General features: G+C 72.3%; 2 protein-coding genes across 6 annotated transcripts; one reads left to right on the top strand and one right to left on the bottom strand.

The window, feature by feature from the left end:
* Window positions 1–25: 25 nt before the first annotated feature.
* Window positions 26–8,798, bottom strand: ELL3 (elongation factor for RNA polymerase II 3). Of its 4 annotated transcripts, none has more exons than XM_075918383.2 (12): window positions 8,602–8,791; window positions 7,510–7,551; window positions 5,750–5,868; window positions 4,616–4,776; window positions 2,429–2,643; window positions 2,247–2,359; window positions 2,029–2,119; window positions 1,464–1,650; window positions 1,004–1,061; window positions 646–817; window positions 526–570; window positions 205–457 (listed from the first exon to the last, which is right to left on the bottom strand). In XM_075918383.2, exons 1-12 carry the CDS (start codon window positions 8,728–8,730, stop codon window positions 350–352), a joined length of 1,440 nt encoding a protein of 479 aa, XP_075774498.2. In that variant the 5' UTR covers window positions 8,731–8,791; the 3' UTR covers window positions 205–349. The 4 variants fall into 4 exon arrangements, with proteins under 4 accessions (XP_075774495.2, XP_089638255.1, XP_075774498.2 ...); XM_075918382.2 differs by having other exon boundaries at window positions 1,464–1,653; window positions 8,602–8,790; XM_075918380.2 differs by lacking the exon at window positions 1,464–1,650 and having other exon boundaries at window positions 26–457; window positions 8,602–8,797.
* A 921-nt stretch (window positions 8,799–9,719) lies between these two features.
* Window positions 9,720–18,440, top strand: LOC112543646 (peptidyl-prolyl cis-trans isomerase FKBP8-like). 2 transcript variants are annotated; one of them, XM_089782127.1, is made up of 8 exons: window positions 9,726–10,416; window positions 11,544–11,713; window positions 14,369–14,457; window positions 14,609–14,826; window positions 14,926–15,098; window positions 15,407–15,484; window positions 15,878–16,003; window positions 18,128–18,440. In XM_089782127.1, exons 1-8 carry the CDS (start codon window positions 10,032–10,034, stop codon window positions 18,167–18,169), a joined length of 1,281 nt encoding a protein of 426 aa, XP_089638253.1. In that variant the 5' UTR covers window positions 9,726–10,031; the 3' UTR covers window positions 18,170–18,440. The 2 variants fall into 2 exon arrangements, with proteins under 2 accessions (XP_089638254.1, XP_089638253.1); XM_089782128.1 differs by lacking the exon at window positions 15,878–16,003 and having other exon boundaries at window positions 9,720–10,416.
* Window positions 18,441–19,794: the final 1,354 nt, after the last annotated feature.

Raw genomic sequence — 19,794 nt, 5'->3', positions numbered from 1 at the left:
CAGGCCTGTGCCCACCCTTGCCCCGGGCAAGGTAGCACCTGCAGGGCATCCCTGCTCAGCCCCTGGGGCCAGGACAGCAGCTCAGCCATGGCTGCTGTGCGCCAGGGCAGCACAGGAGGGACTCGGGCCATGCTGGTGGAGCCCACCGGCCCCGTCCTTGAGCCCTGCCCTGCAGCCCAAAGGGCCCAGGCTGGCCCTAGAGCAGAGCCCTGAGCTCTGTGGGAGCAGGTAGAGATGGCCTGGGCCTGGGCCATGCTCTGTCCTGCAGCTACCCTGCCAGGACAGAACCACCAGGGCCTGGCTCCTGCTGGGGGAGGCTGCAGGCTCAGAGCCCCTGCCCTGGGGGCTCTTAGGCCGCCCCTGTCTTCTCAAAGTCCAGGATGAGGCCCTTGATGTGGGACAGCTTTTGGTGAAGATACTCGCACCGGTCCTTCTCCTTCCTGTAGCTGGGGTAGGTCTGCAAGAGAGCCCAGGTCAGCGCCTGCCAGGGAACCCGGCCCCGTCCCCCCACGTGCCCAGCCTCACCTGCTTGAGCCGCTGGTATTCCTGCAAGATTCGCTCCTCCACCACCTGCAGAGCAAGACAGCAGACTCAGCACAGGCCCCAGGGCTGCAGCCCCTGCCCTGCCCAGCGCCGCCCCCTCACCTTGCGCTCTGGCGACCCAGGGGGCAGCCCTTTGATTTTGGCTCCCAGGTGGACGAAGGTCCTGCTGACGTGCCCGACCCGGGCGTGGAGGCGCCGGTACTCAGCGTAATCCGCCCTGAAGGCCTCGGCGTAGGCCTGCTGCTGCTCCACGGAGCAGATGGCTCTGTACGTCCTACCCCATGGGAGAAGCCACTGAGCAGCAGGGCACATGCCAGAGGGCCCAGGCCAGCGCGGTCGCTGCCCCACACCCAAGCAGCGAGCTCAGGCCAGGCTGCTGCATCGCCACTGGTGGGACTCCAGTTCCACCCCCAGGTCGGAGTGGGGGTAGGGCTGTGCAGGAGTGGCAGCTCATGCTTACCGGCAGTAGTCGGGGAGCTCCGCCAGGGAGGCAGGGGGGCCTGGCAGGGGGCTGCTGTCTGGGGTGGAAGCATCATTAGGTACATGAAGGTAGAAACTCGCCAGTGAATTTCCCTTCTAGCTCCAGCCTCTGCCTGCGAAGCCACGTGCCCCACACGGGGCCTGGTGGGGCAGGGTACTGGGGCTGGCCATGACCCGCTCCCACCGCGCACAGCCCAGGACAGGAGCTGTCCAGGCAGGGGCCAGTCACCCCTCTCCCCAGTGGGCAGGGGGCAGAGAACTAGAGCCCCTCCCCCTGCCAGGGCACCCCCTGCTGGCCATGGAGTGAGAGACTGCCCCTTGGCCTCTAGCTGCTGCTTTGGGGCCACAGCCTCTTCCCCCCCCACCTCTGGCTGACATGAACCTCACTTGTCACCCCCCAACCCTGGGGGTGGGGGGCCGGGAGCAGCGCAGCCCCTCACCTGGCAGGGCAGAGAGGTGCTGCTCCAGGCGTAGAGCTGCCTCCTCCCACTCGTCACCCCCTTCCCCTTCACTCGGCTCCTCCTCGGAGCTCAGCAGCTCAGGCTCCTGCAGGGAGCCGGGCGGGGGCTCCAGGGGGCAGGGCTGCTTCAGCCCCCTTGCGTCCGCGGCACCCAGCACGGCCAGGCGCTGCTGAAAGACAAACCCAGCTGCAGGGCGTGCCCAGAGCCCCCCAACGCAGGCCCCAGCCCAGAACGGGGGCCCACCTCCCCCCCAGCGCTGGCCTGGGTGCTCACCCCTGCTCTAGGCCGGCCGGCCTTTCCTCCCACCCTGTTTCCAGGCAGGGTCAGTGGCTCTCAGCCCGAGCCTGGCCCCAGGGCAGGCAGGAGGGTGGCGGGGGTGTTGAGTTCTTGGGGACAGTGGCACCAACACCCCTTCCAATCCGGGCGCCTGCCGTTATGCAAATCTGCACCTGGGCTAATGAGTCTGCTCGCAGGGCCCATGCTCAGCCTTGGCAGGGTCAGGTGGGGGGTGGCCGTGGGCCCGGGCCCAGGCCCTGCTACTCACCACGCCGAGGGGCCGCCCGCCGGCTCTCTGGCACGAGGGGCACTCCAGAGGCGCCAGGAAGGGCCTGGCCTCGGCTCTGCGGGCCCGTCTCCTGCAGCAGGGGAGAGGAGAGGGGCTCGGTGGCGCCTCGGCCAAGGCTCTGGCCGGAGGGCAGCAGGGAGCAAGGGGAGAACCACCTGGCTGCATCCCCACGCCCTGCCCCCGGCCCCGGGCCTCACCTGCGCAGCAGCTGCCGCTCCTCGGGCGTGTAGCCCAGCCAGTCCTCCTGCACCTGCCCGAAGAGTTCCTCCTTCAGCCGGTAGCTGCCCCGCCGGGGGCCCAGCTGCCCCACCTGCAGGGACCAGCAGCCATCACGACCACGCGGAGCCCAGGGCCCGGAGACGCCCCCCCCCCCACTCACCTCCGACAGCAGAGGCAGCAGCTGCGCCCTGGCCAGCCGGCCGCCCTGCGCCCTGGCCAGCCGCTCCAGGAGCTGGTGTTTGCAGTGGGGCCGCAGGGCCAGGAGCTGCACCAGGCACGTGGCCAGAGCCCCGCGCTCGGGCCCCTGGGGACGGCGGCTGCTGCTCCCCGCCGAGCCCTTTCCGCCCGGCTCCGTGGGGCTGGCGACACGCTGACCTGCCAAGGGAGACGGGCGGCGCTAACGGCCTCGCCTGCCGGGGGGCTGGGCTGGATCCTGCCTCGCCTTCCCCACGGGGCACTGGAGAGGGGCCTCCCCGGCCCCGCCCCCGCCCGCCTGCCACCGTTCCCAGGGGTCCTGCCACCCCCACGGCAGAGCCTGCACCCCAGACCCCTCTCGCCCCCACGTTCCTTCCTAGAGCCCTCCCCCTCCCCCCGTACCCGCCCTCCCTCCCCTCTCGCCCCCACGTTCCCTCCTAGAGCCCTCCCCCTCCCCCCGTACCCGCCCTCCCTCCCCTCTCGCCCCCACGTTCCCTCCTAGAGCCCTCCCCCTCCCCCCGTACCCGCCCTCCCTCCCCTCTCGCCCCCACGGTCCCTCCTAGAGCCCTCCCCCCCGTACCCGCCTCCCTCCCCTCTCGCCCCCACGTTCCCTCCTAGAGCCCTCCCCCCTGTACCCACCTCCCTCCCCTCTCGCCCCCACGTTCCCTCCTAGAGCCCTCCCCCCCGTACCCGCCTCCCTCCCCTCTCGCCCCCACGGTCCCTCCTAGAGCCCTCCCCCTCCCCCCCGTACCCGCCTCCCTCCCCTCTCGCCCCCACGGTCCCTCCTAGAGCCCTCCCCCCCATACCCACCCTCCCTCCCCTCTCGCCCCCACGGTCCCTCCTAGAGCCCTCCCCCCCGTACCCGCCTCCCTCCCCTCTCGCCCCCACGGTCCCTCCTAGAGCCCTCCCCCCGTACCCGCCCTCCCTCCCCTCTCGCCCCCACGTTCCCTCCTAGAGCCCTCCCCCCCGTACCCGCCTCCCTCCCCTCTCGCCCCCACGGTCCCTCCTAGAGCCCTCCCCCCGTACCCGCCCTCCCTCCCCTCTCGCCCCCACGTTCCCTCCTAGAGCCCTCCCCCTCTCCCCCGTACCCGCCTCCCTCCCCTCTCACCCCCACGGTCCCTCCTAAAGCCCTCCCCCCTCTCCCCCGTACCCGCCTCCCCTCCCAGAGCCCTCCCTCCCCTCTCGCCCCCACATTCCCTCCCCCTCCCCCCCATACCCGCCCTCCCTCCCCTCTCACCCCCACATTCCCTCCTAGAGCCCTCCCCCCGTACCCGCCTCCCTCCCCTCTCACCCCCACGGTCCCTCCTAGAGCCCTCCCCCTCTCCCCCATACCCGCCTCCCCTCCCAGAGCCCTCCCTCCCCTCTCGCCCCCACATTCCCTCCCCCGTACCCGCCCTCCCTCCCCTCTCACCCCCACAGTCCCTCCTAGAGCCCTCCCCCTCCCCCCCGTACCCGCCTCCCTCTCCTCTCACCCCCACGGTCCCTCCTAGAGCCCTCCCCCTCCCCCCCGTACCCGCCTCCCTCCCCTCTCACCCCCACGGTCCCTCCTAGAGCCCTCCCCCTCCCCCTCTCCTCCGTACCCGCCTCCCCTCCCAGAGCCCTCCCTCCCCTCTTACCCCCACAGTCCCTCCTAGAGCCCTCCCCCAAGGCCTCCCCCCTCATGCCCGCCTCCCCGGCCCCGCCCGCCTGCCGCCGTTCCCAGGGGTCCTGCCACCCCCGCGGCAGAGCCTGCACCCCAGACCCCTCTCACCCCCACGGTCCCTCCTAGAGCCCTCCCCCTCCCCCTCCCCCCCGTACCCGCCTCCCCTCCCAGAGCCCTCCCTCCCCTCTTACCCCCACGTTCCCTCCAGGGCTGCACCCCTCCCCCCGTACCCGCCTCCCCTCCAGCACCCACCTCCCCCCCCAGAGCCTGTCTCCATCCAAACTGTCTCCGAGCCCGCACCCCAGTTCCCCCCCCCCAGCAGACCAGGGCAGAGCGCTGGGGGAGGTGGGCTCTGGGTGCCGCCCCGGGCCAGCTGCCAGCACTCAGGCCACCCGCTGCCTTGGGGCCTTTGCAGAGAGGGAGGGGCTGCTCTGCTCTCTGGGTGCCCCCACTCCTCCAGGTCAGCACCCCTCATGAGCCGCACCCTGAATCTGCGGGATCCGGCCTCACCATGGCCCGGGGCTTCCGGCTTGATCTCGCTGGCAGCTCTGCTCCACGCCGCCTCCGCCTGGGACACGCGCTCCTGCGTCAGCTGGCACGAGCCGTCTGTGGCGCAGACCGTGATTTTCTCCTGGATGCTGCCCACACAGTCCAGCTGCTTCCGCCCCAGCCTGGGGCACGGAGCCTGTGTCACTGGCCAGGCCCCGAGCAGCCTGCTAGGGAGGGAGCCCCATACCACCCACGGGGCCCTGGCGCTCACCATCACCCAGCAGGGCAGCCAAGGGCTTTTGCCTTGTCTCACCCCCAGACCCTGCCCAACACAGCCGCTCCCCACAGCAACTCTGGGGCGGCGCTTGGTATGACGGGCCTGCGTCCCTCAGTTTCCCTTAGATGCTGTGTTGTTGACAAGGGGGTGGGAAAGGCTTTGGCACGGGTATGAAAGGTGCCCCCCTGTCAACAGGGAGTCCATGAAGACAACGGCAAATCCAGTCACCAGAACTAAGGGCCACAGATGGCCCCCTCGGCTGCAAGCCATGCCGGTTTGCCCAGCTGGGAAAGGCCTGCAGGAGCACGGCGGGCTGAGGGACAAACTAAGGCCAGGGCCGCGGGCTCCTGGTGGAGCAGGACAGACGGCGCTGGGCTACCCAAGGCCTGTGCTGTCTGCCAGCGGCCGTCGCCCCGGCTGCCCAGCACCACGCGAGGGGCCTCGCTGAGCCACTGGGCCGGAGCTGCAGCCTAAAGGAGCGGTGACACTGCACGGCTCCCCGGGAGGGCGAGACCCAGCGCTGGCTCCAAGGGGCTGGGAAGGAAGGGGAGTCGGGGGCGTGTGGGCCCTGCTGCCTCCCTCCCTGTCTCCGTGGCAGGATCTGGAGGGGAGGCTGGCAGTAGGCCCATAGGGCCCCGGGCTGGCTTGGGGCTCCCCGAGCGAGAGCCCCGGGCAGCACGGACACTGCCGCCTCCCACGCTGTCCAGAGGACAACATCCCGTCCCTGGCAGGGGCTGCAGCTCCACACACAACCGGCCCCAGACAGCACGGCCAGGCAGGTGCATCATGAGACAGCCTGCCCCCTACCTGCCCCCTGGAGCTGCCTGGCCAGGGCAGGTCCCCACAAGCCCTCAGCCCCGCCCCAGGGCCTCGCTCACCTGGAGACGTACTGCCGCACACAGTCGAAGCTGGCCTGGGGCTTGTCCTTGCTGTAGCGGGACAGGTAGAAGGTGAAGAGGCGAGCGCCCGTCCCAGGGCTGCCGGGGATCTTGATGTACTGTGGAGAGAGCCAGGGCTTGGGCGCCGCCCTGCCGCACACACGCCGGGCTCCCCAGGCAGGGAGACTGGGGGCTCCCCAGACCCCATGTTTACACACAAAGGGTCCCAGCAGTGCCCCATCTAATTGGCACAGCACTTCCCAGGGGCTGCAGGCTGCTTTTAGCAGCAGCTCTCCGGGGCAGCTCACGGGCAGAGCGTTAACCCCTGCGGCGCTGGGACAGATCCAGCCGGGGGGTGGGGGGCTGAGCGGAGGCATAGCAAGGGGAGGATCAGAAGAGGTGGGTCTGGTGTCCCGGGCAGGAGATACTGGCCAAGCAGGGGCTCTGTGCCCCAGCTCAGGTGGGGAGTTACGAGGCAGGCGTGCTCCCAGCCCCCACCTTTGGGGGGTACATGGGCAGGCATCCCAGCCTGGTGGGGCCAGCTCTCCTTGTGCTCATCCCAGCTGGCCAGGCGGAGCTGGCAGCCCCACCCTGCCCGCCCGGCCACACCGGGGGCTGTTACTGTGTTTGCTCAGCGAGGCCGGAGGGACCCTCCTGTGAGCTGCGGTAGCAGCTTCCCCAGGAATCCCCTGCAGAGCTAGTTAGCAAGGACACAGCTGAGGTGCTGTGCCCTGGAGCCAGAGGGAAGGAAGCAAATCCCCGACCCCAGAGCCCCCAGAAAACAGCAGGGGAGAGACTCGGCCAGGCCAGAGCCTGCAGCGCCCCAAGCTGCGGCACCCCCCGACCTCTAGGGCTGCACCCTGACCCAACCCCGCAGTGCCCGGATCTGCCAAGCCCCCCCCACCTCCAGGGCTGCACCCTGACACCCCCCCACAGTGCCCGGATCTGCCAAGCCCACCCCACCTCCAGGGCTGCACCCTGACCCAACCCCGCAGTGCCCGGATCTGCCAAGCCCCCCCCGACCTCCAGGGCTGCACCCTGACACCCCCCCCCCCGCAGTGCCCGGATCTGCCAAGCCCCCCCCCGACCTCCAGGGCTGCACCCTGACACCCCCCCCCCCCCCGCAGTGCCCGGATCTGCCAAGCCCCCCCCCCGACCTCCAGGGCTGCACCCTGACACCCCCCCCCGCAGTGCCCGGATCTGCCAAGCCCCCCCCCCGACCTCCAGGGCTGCACCCTGACACCCCCCCCCCGCAGTGCCCGGATCTGCCAAGCCCCCCCCCCCCCCCGACCTCCAGGGCTGCACCCTGACCCAACCCCGCAGTGCGCAGATCTGCCAAGCCCCTCCGCCCCCTATAGCTGCAGCCTGACTCCCACCCGCCCAGTGCCCTCATCTGCCCACCCTCCCTCCCACCCCCCTGGCAGAGCCCTGGGCCCTGCAAGCTCCAGCTCGGAGGGGCTGGGGAGGCCTGTGGTGCACCCCTCTCCAGCACAACTGCGCCCAGACCCTTGCAGGCCCCCGGCCTGTGGTCCTGCAGGGGCAGCCCGAGGCTCCAGGGCAGGGGCCAGGGACCAGCCTGGCCTGCCAAGGCCGGGGCCCATGGAGCGCGCGCCCACCTGCCCAGCAGCGTCCACCAGCAAGGCCCTGGCGCCCAGCCCAAGGGGCCGGAGCGGGACCGAGCCAGGCTGCAGAAGGGGCAGTGGAAAGCCACAGGGGCTGGCACCGGGCCCCATCCTCACCCCCAAGGGCCCCCCACTTACCCCCTGGCTCCCCTGGAAGGCAACGACAGGCTGGGCTGAGCCCTGCAAACAGACAGAGGTGCAGTGAGAAGCTGCCCCCCCCCCCCGCCGGGTCCAGACCGGCTCTGTCCCAGCAAACTCCCATAGCCCGGCTGGGGGCCGGGGGCTGCCCGGGGAGACCAGGCTGAGGGGCAGCACCTGAGAGCGGCTGTGGCGGACTCCCGTAGCCGGGACGGCGGCGCCTGGTCCCGTCCAGTTCTAGTGCCCCTCCGGCAAAACCCCCCCGGCTGCGGCCAGTGCTATGGGGGGGGAGCGCTGACCCGGTCCCGGCCCGGGGGGGGGAGAGCGCTGACCCGGTCCCGGCCCGGGGGGGGGGGGAGAGCGCTGACCCGGTCCCGGCCCGGGGGGGGGGGGGGTAGAGCGCTGACCCGGTCCCGGCCCGGGGGGGGGCGGGGGGGGGGAGAGCGCTGACCCGGTCCCGGCCCGGGGGGCGGGGGGGGGAGAGCGCTGACCCGGTCCCGGCCCGGGGGGGGAGAGCACTGACCCGGTCCCGGCCCGGGGGGGGAGAGCGCTGACCCGGTCCCGGCCCGGGGGGGGGGGGGTAGAGCGCTGACCCGGTCCCGGCCCGGGGGGGGGGGGGGGAGAGCGCTGACCCGGTCCCGGCCCGGGGGGGGGGGGGGGAGAGCGCTGACCCGGTCCCGGCCCGGGGGGGGGGGGGGGGAGAGCGCTGACCCGGTCCCGGCCCGGGGGGGGGGGGGGGGGGAGAGCGCTGACCCGGTCCCGGCCCGGGGGGGGGGGGGGGGGGGAGAGCGCTGACCCGGTCCCGGCCCGGGGGGCGGGGGGGGGAGAGCGCTGACCCGGTCCCGGCCCGGGGGGGGGGGGGGAGAGCGCTGACCCGGTCCCGGCCCGGGGGGCGGGGGGGGGAGAGCGCTGACCCGGTCCCGGCCCGGGGGGCGGGGGGGGGAGAGCGCTGACCCGGTCCCGGCCCGGGGGGCGGGGGGGGGAGAGAGCGCTGACCCGGTCCCGGCCCGGGGGGGGGGGGGAGGAGAGCGCTGACCCGGTCCCGGCCCGGGGGGGGGGGGGAGGAGAGCGCTGACCCGGTCCCGGCCCCACCTGCAGCCGCTGACAGGTCCGCAGCGCCCGCAGCGCCGGGTCGGTGAGTTTCAGGTGCAGGAGACTGAGGCGGGGCCCGCGGGAGCCGCCCCGGTACCGGAGCCGCCCGCACAGCTGCGGCCGCGGCATGGCTCGGAGTGCGGGCGGGGCCGGGCCGGCAGGTGAAGGGAGCAGCGGGGAGCTGGGGGCGGGGCCAGGAGCAGGGGGCGGGACGAGAGCGGGCGGGCGGGGCCGGGCCGACAGGTGAAGGGGGCAGCGGAGAGCTGGGGGCGGGGCCAGGAGCAGGGGGCGGGACGAGAGCGGGCGGGCGGGGCCGGGCCGGCAGGTGAAGGGGGCAGCGGAGAGCTGGGGGCGGGGCCAGGAGCAGGGGGCGGGGCGAGAGCCGGCGGGCGGGGCCGGGCCGGCAGGTGAAGGGGGCAGCGGGGAGCTGGGGGCGGGGCCAGGAGCAGGGGGCGGGACGAGAGCGGGCGGGCGGGGCCGGGCCGGCAGGTGAAGGGGGCAGCGGAGAGCTGGGGGCGGGGCCAGGAGCAGGGGGCGGGGCGAGAGCCGGCGGGCGGGGCCGGGCCGGCAGGTGAAGGGGGCAGCGGGGAGCTGGGGGCGGGGCCAGGAGCAGGGGGCGGGGCGACAGCCGGCGGGCGGGGCCGGGCCGGCAGGTGAAGGGGGCAGCGGAGAGCTGGGGGCGGGGCCAGGAGCAGGGGGCGGGGCGAGAGCCGGCGGGCGGGGCCGGGCCGGCAGGTGAAGGGGGCAGCGGGGAGCTGGGGGCGGGGCCAGGAGCAGGGGGCGGGGCGAGAGCCGGCGGGCGGGGCCGGGCCGGCAGGTGAAGGGGGCAGCGGGGAGCTGGGGGCGGGGCCAGGAGCAGGGGGCGGGGCGAGAGCCGGCGGGCGGGGCCGGGCCGGCAGGTGAAGGGAGCAGCGGAGAGCTGGGGGCGGGGCCAGGAGCAGGGGGCGGGGCGAGAGCCGGCGGGCGGGGCCGGGCCGGCAGGTGAAGGGGGCAGCGGGGAGCTGGGGGCGGGGCCAGGAGCAGGGGGCGGGGCGAGAGCCGGCGGGCGGGGCCGGGCCGGCAGGTGAAGGGGGCAGCGGAGAGCTGGGGGCGGGGCCAGGAGCAGGGGGCGGGGCGAGAGCCGGCGGGCGGGGCCGGGCCGGCAGGTGAAGGGGGCAGCGGGGAGCCGGGGGCGGGGCCAGGAGCAGGGGGCGGGGCGAGAGCCGGCGGGCGGGGCCGGGCCGGCAGGTGAAGGGGTCAGCAGGGAGCTGGGGGCGGGGCATCTGGCTATTCCTGGCCAAATCCCCTAATCGCCTTACTGCAGCCGGCTGGAACCCGGGGGGGGGGGCCTGATCCGGCTGCCCCAGCGCAGGGTCCCAGCACCGGGCCGGGCTGGCCGGCGGAGGCGGAGGCAGAGCTGAGGCTTAGCCCGGCCTAGGTGCCGGGAGCTTATGCTAATAGCCTGGCCGGGGCATCGTGGAATTACTGGCAGGCTGGGCAGCCGCCTGCTCGCTCCCCCCAGAGCCCTGAGCCCGGGTGGGGCTGGCCTCCGCACAGGGATGGTGGGAGCAGGGCAGAGCCCTCAGCCTCAGGGCCCTCGGGAGGTGTCCCCGGGTGCGCAGGGGGAAGCGGAGACACCCCGCGAGGGCCGGGAGCTGGAGGGGAGCCCTGGGCTGCGGAGGGCGGTCAGGTTCCTCCTGCCTCCCACTACGATTGAGGCCCCCCTGGCCCAGGAGGAGGAGCGGCAGTTCTACCAGGGGCTGGCGCAGGTGCTGGGGCCGAAGCAGGGCGGCTTTCAGGAGCTGTTCACGGCTGCGGGCTGGGCAGATGTCACAGGTGAGTCACCAGGACAAGGGGGCAGGAAAGGGTGGCTGGGAAACGAGAGCCCAGAGCCGTTGCTGGGGCAGCCCCACCTGCTGCCCCCCAGAGCAAGGCAGAGCGCGGGGGAGCCCCTGCCACGGTTCCTGCTGGAGCTGGAGCTGGATTGTAGAGCAGGCGGGGTCCTGGGCCTGGCGGTGCCGCGTGGCTGAGCAGACTGGGGCCGGGGCACACGAGCTTTGCGCTGGGCGTTTTCGTCCCTTCGGAGCCACCGAGCAGGTGCTGGGCAGAGGGGCTGAGGCTGGAATTCCAGCAGCTGACATGTGCGTGTAGAGCAGTATGGGGCAGTGGGCAGGGCACGGGGCTGGCAGGGACTCAGGGCCGCTGGGCTCCAGGAGCCGCTAGATGGCCTGAGGCAAGGCACTTCCCCTCTCCCTGCCTGGTGTCAGCAGACTGGGCAGGGGCCCTTGCTCCTGATCTCAGTGCTACTGCCACAGCTACCGTGTGTCTGTCCGTCCAGCTGTGAGTCTGTCCGAGAATCCCTCCTAAGCCGTAGGCTCTAGGGCCACCAAACGTGGCAAATTCCCCTTCTCCCCACGTACCAGCAGGACGAGGGGCTTGCTTCTCATCGGGGAATGGGAGGGCTGTGGCAGCAGGGACGGTAATGCTCCAGAGTGACCACAGGGGGCAGCGAGCGAGCCAGCAGCCTCAGAGCCGCACAGCAGCCCCAGGGAGGGGTCCCCGAAAGCCTTAGACAGCTGCACAGTGCAGCCCCCACCACCCTGGACTGACCCCACCCTCCTGCCCTGACTCAGCCACCTCCCACTCCTTGCCCTGAGCCCCTCCTCACCCCCCAACCCTGACTCCTGCACCCCTGCCCTGAGCCCCCCAAGTCCCTGCCCTGACTCCTGCACCCCCCATGTCCCCAGTCCCGAAGGACCTGAGCAATGCCGCTCCCTTAGGGAAATGCAGCCACCTCCATGAGATCGCCCCTTGCTGGCCAGCGCTGGCAATACAGCGGGCCCAGGGAGGGGGAGGCGTGCACCTGGCTGGAGAGGGGAGAACAGGGCCCAGTGAGTCCCACACCCGCTGCAGCCAACGCCAGCTGGTCCCGGGGCTGACCCCGTGCTCCCCGTGCTCCCCAGAGGACAGGCTCCTGAGGAAGTGGCAGGTGAGAGAAGGCCGAGGAGAGGCCAGCAGGCCCCAGCTGGGCCAGGAGGTGACGGTGAAGCTGCTGGGGGTCCTGGAGGACAGCAGCCTGGTGGAGAAGGACCCGAAGCTGACTTTCCACCTGGGGCAGGGCGACGTCATCCAGGTCTGGTCTCCCGGGCCCCGTGGCCAGAGCCACCTAAGGCCGGGGGTTGGCATTCGACCAAGTTCTCCTGAGCCCACCCCCCAGAGCTCTGCCAGGCCGCACCGGCCCCTCACCCAGCCGGGCAAAGAACCCAGCTCCTGGGCTCAGCCCTCGGCCAGGGCCCAGCACCAGCCTGCCAACGGGAGCCATGAGGGACCGGAGGGTTGGAGTCTCAGCTCCGACTGGCCATTCCCTGAGGAGTGCAGGGCCCGGGGGTGCGGGGCGGGCTGGCTCCAGAGCCCTGGTAAACCTCCAAAGGGTCACTCCGCCAGGCCGGGGGGAGCGAGTCAGCTGGGGGCTTGCACAGGAGCCAGCCTCACCCAGTGGCTTGCAGGCCCACCAAGGCCCTGTCCTTGCAAAGCTGGCTGAGCAGGGACCCAAGCAGAGCCGCCCCCCCCCACAGAGCGGCATGCCGCCCCCCCCCACGGAGCGGCGCCCCCCCCCCACAGAGCAGCACGCCGCCCCCCCCACGGAGTGGCGCGCCACCCCCCCACGGAGCGGCGCGCCACCCCCCCCACGGAGCGGCGCGCCGGCCCCCCACAGAGCAGCACGCCGCCCCCCCCCACAGAGCGGCATGCCGCCCCCCCCACGGAGCGGCGCCCCCCCCCACGGAGCGGCGCGCCGGCCCCCCACAGAGCGGCACGCCACCCCCCCACAGAGCAGCACGCCGCCCCCCGCACGGAGTGGCGCCCCCCCCCACGGAGCGATGCGCTGTTCTGGGATTCCCAGAGGGGACGTGCGCGTTGGGTTGCCTCTCACTTCCTACCGCCAGCCCCGGGGCAGGTGTGCGAAGGGTCTGTCGTCTGTGGAGCCATGCATGTGATCCCTGCCAGAGCAATGGGAGGGCCGGCCCATCTGCCCCCAGGCCTGGTAACGCCCTGGGCCCCTGCCACCGTTTGGGTCTGTCCAGGGCTGTGGGCCAGGCTGGTGTGTGTAGGGATGGAGGGGTCGCTCCATGGTTCCCTGCTCTGCTGCCTCCCTCTGGGGCCTGGCGCTGGCCGCTGTGGGCAGCCAGGACGCGGGGCTGGCGGGCTGGCCGCTCTTACCGCTGCTCTAGGCCCAGGTTGTCTCCCCACTTGTCCTGTAAGCGCTGAGGGCCGGCTGCCGCTGCTCCCTCTCCCCTCCGGCCTGTCCCCAGCCTCGGGGACCCGCCCCGTGCCAGGCCCCAGTCTCCCCAAGCCCTGCCCTGAGTGCCTCGAGGCGCCGTAGGGCGGGCCCGGCTGGGAGAGACGGCGCTGCCCCCATCCTCCCCTCCAGCCCAGCCCGGGCCGGGTCGGGTCAATGCAGGGCCAGCAGCGCGGCTGCAGTTGGCTGGATAATTGGCTGGATAACCGTAGTCAGAGAGTTGTTGTTAACGGTGCTAAATCCTGCTGGAAAGGGATAACAAGTGGAGTTCCTCAAGGGTCTGTTTTGGGACCCGTACTGTTCAATATCTTCATCAATGATGTAGATATTGGGATAGAGAGTACGCTTATTAAGTTTGCAGATGATACCAAACTGGGTGGGGTTGCGACTTCTTTGGAGGATAGGGACATAATTCAAAATGACCTTAGCAAGTTAGAGAAATGGTCAGAGGTAAACAGGATGAGGTTTAATAGAGAGAAATGCAAAGTGCTCCACTTAGGAAGGAACAATCAGTTCCATACATACAAGATGGGAAGCGACTGTCTAGGAAGGAGCATGGCAGAAAGGGATCTAGGGGTCATAGTGGACCACAAGTTGAATATGAGTCAACAGTGTGATGCTGTTGCAAAAAAAGCAAATATGATTCTAGGTTGTATCAACAGGTGTGTTGTAAGCAAAACTCGTGAAGTCATTCTGCCGCTCTACTCTGCACTAGTTAGGCCTCAGCTGGAGTACTGTGTCCAGTTCTGGGCGCCACATTTCAAGAAAGATGTGGAGAAATTGGAAAGGGTACAGAGAAGAGCGACAAGAATGATTAAAGGTCTAGAGAACATGACCTATGAAGCCAGGCTTCATGAACTGGGCTTGTTTAGTTTGGAAAAAAGAAGATTAAGGGGGGACATGATAGCGGTTTTCAAATATCTAAAAGGGTGTCACAAGGAGGAAGGAGAAAATTTGTTCCTCTTGGTTTCTGAGGACAGGACAAGGAGTAATGGGCTTAAAGTGCAGCAGGGGAGGTTTAGATTGGACATTAGGAAAAAATTCCTAACTGTCAGGGTGGTCAAATATTGGAATAAATTGCCAAGGGAGGTGGTGGAATCTCCCTCTCTGGAGATATTTAAGAACAGGTTGGATAGACATCTGTCAGGGATGGTGTAGACGGAGCTTGGTCCTGCCTTGAGGGCAGGGGGCTGGACTCGATGACCTCTCGAGGGCCCTTCCAGTCCTATGATTCTATGACCCTTTGCTACCCCTCACACGTGGCCCCAAGCATGGGGCAGATTCCTCCCCCCACTTGGGGGGAGCAGCCCCAGGGAGAGCAGGCCCGGGGCCCTCCCTAGCGCACACCGGCCGGCCAGTGGTGGCACTCGGAGGCCTGTACGTGGCTTTCCCTGCAGAGCTTTCTCGTCTCTGCAGCTGCCCCGGCTCACAGCCTCTGGGCCAGGGAGGTCTCCGGGCAGGACTAAACCCCTGCTCTGTCCCTCTCGACAGGCCCTGGAGCTCGGGGTCCAGGCCATGCAGCTGGGAGAGGTGTCCTTCCTGCTCAGCAGCTTCCTGTACGCCTACGGGCACCTGGGCAGGTAGGCTGGGCTGCTCGCTGGTCCTGGGGCTGGCTGCCTGGAGGGGCCTGACCCCCAGGCCCAGCCACCCCAGCTATCTGCCCCACTCTGTGTCTGGGCTTCCAGAAGCCCCGGAGCCCGGGAAAGGCAAAAATCTCAGTTCCTCTTCCAGGGACCCCGATATCCCCTCGGGTGCCTCATTACTCTACGAGGTGACCCTGCTGCAGATCCGGGACGGCCCCTGCCTGGGGCTCCTGCCGGCCCCCGTGCGCATCAGCCTCAGCAATCAGAAGAGGGAGCGGGGGAACTTCCACTTTGAGCGGGAGGAGTACCAGCGCGCCCTGCGGTCCTACCGGCTGGCCGTGGGCCTCCTGGACCCCCCTGGGGCAGGTAAGGCAAGAGGCAGACGCAGGCCGGCCGGGCTGCCTTTCCCTGACAGCGCCTGCGCTCCCCAGCCGCCCTGACCCCCTGCTCCCGGGCTCCTTTCAGCCCCCCCGCGGCCAGAGGAGGAAGAGGAGCTGCGAGAGCAGCAGGTGAAGTGTCTCAACAACTGTGCGGCGGCCCAGCTGAAGCTGCAGCTCTTTGAGGAGGCTCTGGCGTCCTGCGAGGCAGCGCTGCACAGGGACCCTGACAGCGTGAAGGCTCTGTACAGGAAGGGCAAGGTACCGCCAGTGCCGCCCGGCCTGGCCCAGCCAGGAACACGGGACCTCCCTGCCACCGAACGCAGGCACCTCCTCCCCGTGCGCAGCCAGGCAGGCTCGTGGGGGGGCTGGCAGCTCCCCTGGGCTCACAACCCCTCACAGCAAGGGGCCGGCAGGCGGAAGCCAGGCCAGGCGGGGAGACACATGCAGGGGTGGGAGGACGTGCTAGGAGCTAGCAGCCAAGCGGCTCTGCCTCGGTGGGTCCTGTCCCCTTTCACTGCGTCCTGTGCCCACTGCCCACCCCGCCTGACGAGCCTCTCCCCGCCCAGCTGCTGTCCGAGCGAGGGGAGGACCAGGAGGCCATGAGCACCCTGAAGAGAGCCCTCCAGCTAGAGCCGAGCGCTAAGGTAAGCGCAGAGCCGGGCCCAGGGGCTGGCTCCCGACTGACCCACTCTCACAGGCCAGGTGGGCAGCGAGGAGCCCCGGCTCCTGGGGGAGATCTCAGCCCTGCACTGGGGCAGCCAATGTCCCGCTCATCCCAAAGGCCCCCAGCCTTGGCCCCCAGGGGTCAGTGCAGAATGGGAGCGAAGGCCCCGAAGACGCCCTGCTCTGCTGCTGCCATGTAACCGGGAGAGGCCCTGTCCCTGCTCTGGGGCCCTGCTGGGGGGGAAGGGCTGCTCTCCCGCCTCCCCCCCATAAGGGCTGCTCTCCCCCTCCCCTCATAAGGGCTGCTCTCCCCCTCCCCCCATAAGGGCTGCTCTCCCGCCTCCCCCCATAAGGGCTGCTCTCCTCTCTTGCAGGCGATTCACGCCGAGCTCTCCAAGCTAGCGAAGCGCCAGAAAGGGCAGCTGGAGCGCCCTGCCCCCACAGCCGCAGCCAAGCTCCAGGGCCCCCTGGGGCAGCCAGCAGCGGGCCAGAGCACATGGGTACATCGGTTTGGCCCACCAGGCCACTGGGGCTGCCTCCCCGTGACTGCCCGGGGCCCTGCCCTGCCCTGCCCTGCCCGCCACCCGGGGCCCTGCCCTGCCCTGCCCGCGCCTGCCGCCCGGGGCCCTGCCCTGCCCGCGCCCTGCCCTGCCCTGCCCGCGCCCTGCCCGCGCCCTGCCCTGCCCGCGCCCTGCCCTGCCCGCGCCCTGCCCTGCCCTGCCCTGCCCGCGCCTGCCGCCCGGGGCCCTGCCCTGCCCGCGCCCTGCCCTGCCCGCGCCCGCGGCCCGGGGCCCTGCCCGTGCCCGCGGCCCTGCCCGCGCCCGCCGCCCGGGGCCCTGCCCTGCCCGCGCCCTGCCCGCGCCCTGCCCTGCCCTGCCCGCGCCCGCGGCCCGGGGCCCTGCCCGTGCCCGCGGCCCTGCCCGCGCCCGCCGCCCGGGGCCCTGCCCTGCCCGCGCCCGCCGCCCGGGGCCCTGCCCTGCCCGCGCCCGCCGCCCGGGGCCCTGCCCGCGCCCGCCGCCCGGGGCCCTGCCCGCGCCCGCCGCCCGGGGCCCTGCCCGCGCCCGCCGCCCGGGGCCCTGCCCTGCCCGCGCCCGCCGCCCGGGGCCCTGCCCGCGCCCGCCGCCCGGGGCCCTGCCCTGCCCGCGCCTGCCGCCCGGGGCCCTGCCCTGCCCGCGCCTGCCGCCCGGGGCCCTGCCCTGCCCGCGCCCGCCGCCCGGGGCCCTGCCCTGCCCGCGCCCGCCGCCCGGGGCCCTGCCCGCGCCCGCCGCCCGGGGCCCTGCCCTGCCCGCGCCCGCCGCCCGGGGCCCTGCCCGCGCCTGCCGCCCGGGGCCCTGCCCTGCCCGCGCCTGCCGCCCGGGGCCCTGCCCGCGCCCGCCGCCCGGGGCCCTGCCCTGCCCGCCGCCCGGGGCCCTGCCCTGCCCGCGCCCGCCGCCCGGGGCCCTGCCCTGCCCGCGCCCGCCGCCCAGGGCCCTGCCCTGCCCGCGCCCGCCGCCCGGGGCCCTGCCCTGCCCGCGCCCGCCGCCCGGGGCCCTGCCCTGCCCGCGCCCGCCGCCCGGGGCCCTGCCCGCGCCTGCCCCCGGGGCCCTGCCCTGCCCGCGCCTGCCGCCCGGGGCCCTGCCCGCGCCCGCCGCCCGGGGCCCTGCCCTGCCCGCGCCCGCCGCCCGGGGCCCTGCCCGCGCCTGCCGCCCGGGGCCCTGCCCTGCCCGCGCCTGCCGCCCGGGGCCCTGCCCTGCCCGCGGCTGGCATTCCCAGGAGCGAGGAGCAGGCACGCCCCAGCCGCCTGCTGGCTCCAAGCGAGGGGGTGGACACCAGGAGCCACTGGGCCTCAGCGCATTCCCCAGGCACTGGCAGTGCAGAGCCCAGCCCCCACTGGCGGGGGGGGGGAGGGAGCCTTTGTCAGAGGCAGGGGCCCAGGGCCTCCTTGCTCCACCAGCTTCAGCCCAGGCCCGGCCCGGTACCAGCTACAGGCCTGCTCCAGCTTCGGCCCCCTGCCTGCGCCACTGGGGCTCTCCTGCCCTCTCGGGTCCTCTCTGCAGGCTCCTCCTGTCCCACCCTGCCTCTGCCGCAGGGCCTGGCCCCGGCCACCCAACTGCTCTGATGCCCCCCAGCTGAGCTGAGCTGCCCCTTGAGCTCAGCTGGGCTCAGGGCTGCTCTGGAGCCTTCCCTGACCAGCGTGGGGCTGGCACCCTCACAAGGGCCCTGCCTGGCAGACACTCCCAGCCCCATCTGGCATTGCGCAGGCAGGCTGCAGAAGCTCCGTGTGGCCATGAGAACTGCTCGCAGCCCAGATCCTCCGGCATGAGCAGCCCGGCAGGCAGTCGGGTTGTGGGGCAGAGGAATCCGAAATTCATTGGCCTGCCCTGCTGCCTTCCTGAGGAGAGCAAAGCCCTGGGCACCCTCGTGACCTGAGCTACACCCCTCTGTTCCTGCCCCCGAGTCACAGGCTGGGAGCCAGTCAGCATTGGAAACCGCCTCCATCCCTCAGAGTGACCCCTCTGACCTGGTTCCTTGGCACAGCCCCTACCCACAGCAAGCCCGGGCATGGCGCGGTGCTGGGCTGCCTGTGGCAATGGGGGTGTAGGCCGCGGCCAAGCTCATTCGGTGTCTCTCTCCTCCTCTTGCAGACGGACCCCAGCGGCCCACCGCCGCCTAACGCCCGGAGCTGAGTCACCCCCTGGAAGCTGCTCGTGGCTGCTGTGGCAGTGGCTGTGGGCAGCGCGGTGACCTCCCTCCTCCTGGCAGCACTGAACTGAGGCGAGCCACGGCCACCCGGATCTTACAGCCACTCCCACAGCAATAGGTCCCCCCACTGGCTACTCCTGGGGGAGCTCTGGGTTGTGCAGCACAGGACGCGGCTGCGGCCGGTCCAGCTGACCAGACTGAGCACTGGGCTCTGTATGGCAGGAAATAAAGGAGGCTGCGCCCAGCCTGACTGAGCGGGGCTGGGCCTGGGTGGACCGTGCGCTGGCGCCCGGAGAGCTCCTGGGACCCTGCTCTCTGGCTGCTGCCTCGCGGGCAGGCCCTAGACACGGAGCAGCACCGGGCTGGCCGGGAACCTGCCCCTGCAGCTGTGCGGGGGATACTGTCCCCGGGGCCTCGGCCTCCCCCTCCCCGGCCCTGGGCCTCACCCCCCCGGCACCCAGCGCCTCACCTCCCCCGGCCTCACCCCCCGGCACCCAGCGCCTCACCCCCCCGGCCTCATCCCCCAGCACCCAGCGCCTCACCCCCCCCCGGTCTCACCCGCCCTGGGCCTCACCCCCCAGCACCCAGCGCCTCACCCCCCCCCCGGTCTCACCCGCCCTGGGCCTCACCCCCCGGCACCCAGCGCCTCACCCCCCCGGCCTCATCCCCCAGCACCCAGCGCCTCACCCCCCCCCCGCGCCTCTCACCCGCCCTGGGCCTCACCCCCCCGGCACCCAGCGCCTCACCCCCCCGGCCTCATCCCCCAGCACCCAGCGCCTCACCCCCCCCCGGTCTCACCCGCCCTGGGCCTCACCCCCCCCCAGCACCCAGCGCCTCACCCCCCCCCCCCCCGGTCTCACCCGCCCTGGGCCTCACCCCCCCAGCACCCAGCGCCTCACCCCCCCCGGCCTCACCCACCCAGCACCTCACCCCCCCCAGCCTCACCAGCCCTGGGCCTCACCCTCCCAGCACCCAGCACCTCACTTCCCCCGGCCTCACCCCCCCGGGCCTCACCCCCCCCAGCACCCAGCGCCTCACCCCCCCCCGGCCTCACCCCCCCTGGGCCTCACCCCCCCCAGCACCCAGCACCTCACTTCCCCGGCCTCACCCCCCCTGGCCTCACCCCCCAGCACCCAGCGCCTCACCCCCCCGGCCTCACCCCCCCTGGGCCTCACCCCCCCAGCACCCAGCGCCTCACCCCCCCCCGGCCTCACCCACCCAGCGCCTCACCCGCCCTGGGCCTCACCCCCCCAGCACCCAGCGCCTCACCCCCCCGGCCTCACCCACCCAGCGCCTCACCCCCCCCGGGCCTCACCCCCCCCAGCACCCAGCGCCTCACCCCCCCCCGGCCTCACCCGCCCTGGGCCTCACCTCCCCAGCACCCAGCGCCTCACCCCCCCCAGCCTCACCCACCCAGCGCCTCACCCCCCCCTGGCCTCACCCCCCCGGCACCCAGCGCCTCACCCCCCCCCGGCCTTACCCCCCCCAGCACCCAGCGCCTCACCCCCCCGGCCTCATCCCCCAGCACCCAGCGCCTCACCCCCCCCCCGGTCTCACCCGCCCTGGGCCTCACCCCCCAGCACCCAGCGCCTCACCCCCCCCCCCCCCC

The sequence above is a fragment of the Pelodiscus sinensis genome, chromosome 14 (genome assembly GCF_052426305.1).
Source record: "Pelodiscus sinensis isolate ZL-2025 chromosome 14, ASM5242630v1, whole genome shotgun sequence".
In the NCBI taxonomy this organism is placed as follows: Eukaryota; Metazoa; Chordata; order Testudines; family Trionychidae; genus Pelodiscus; species Pelodiscus sinensis.
This window is presented reverse-complemented; position numbering and strand designations above follow the sequence as displayed.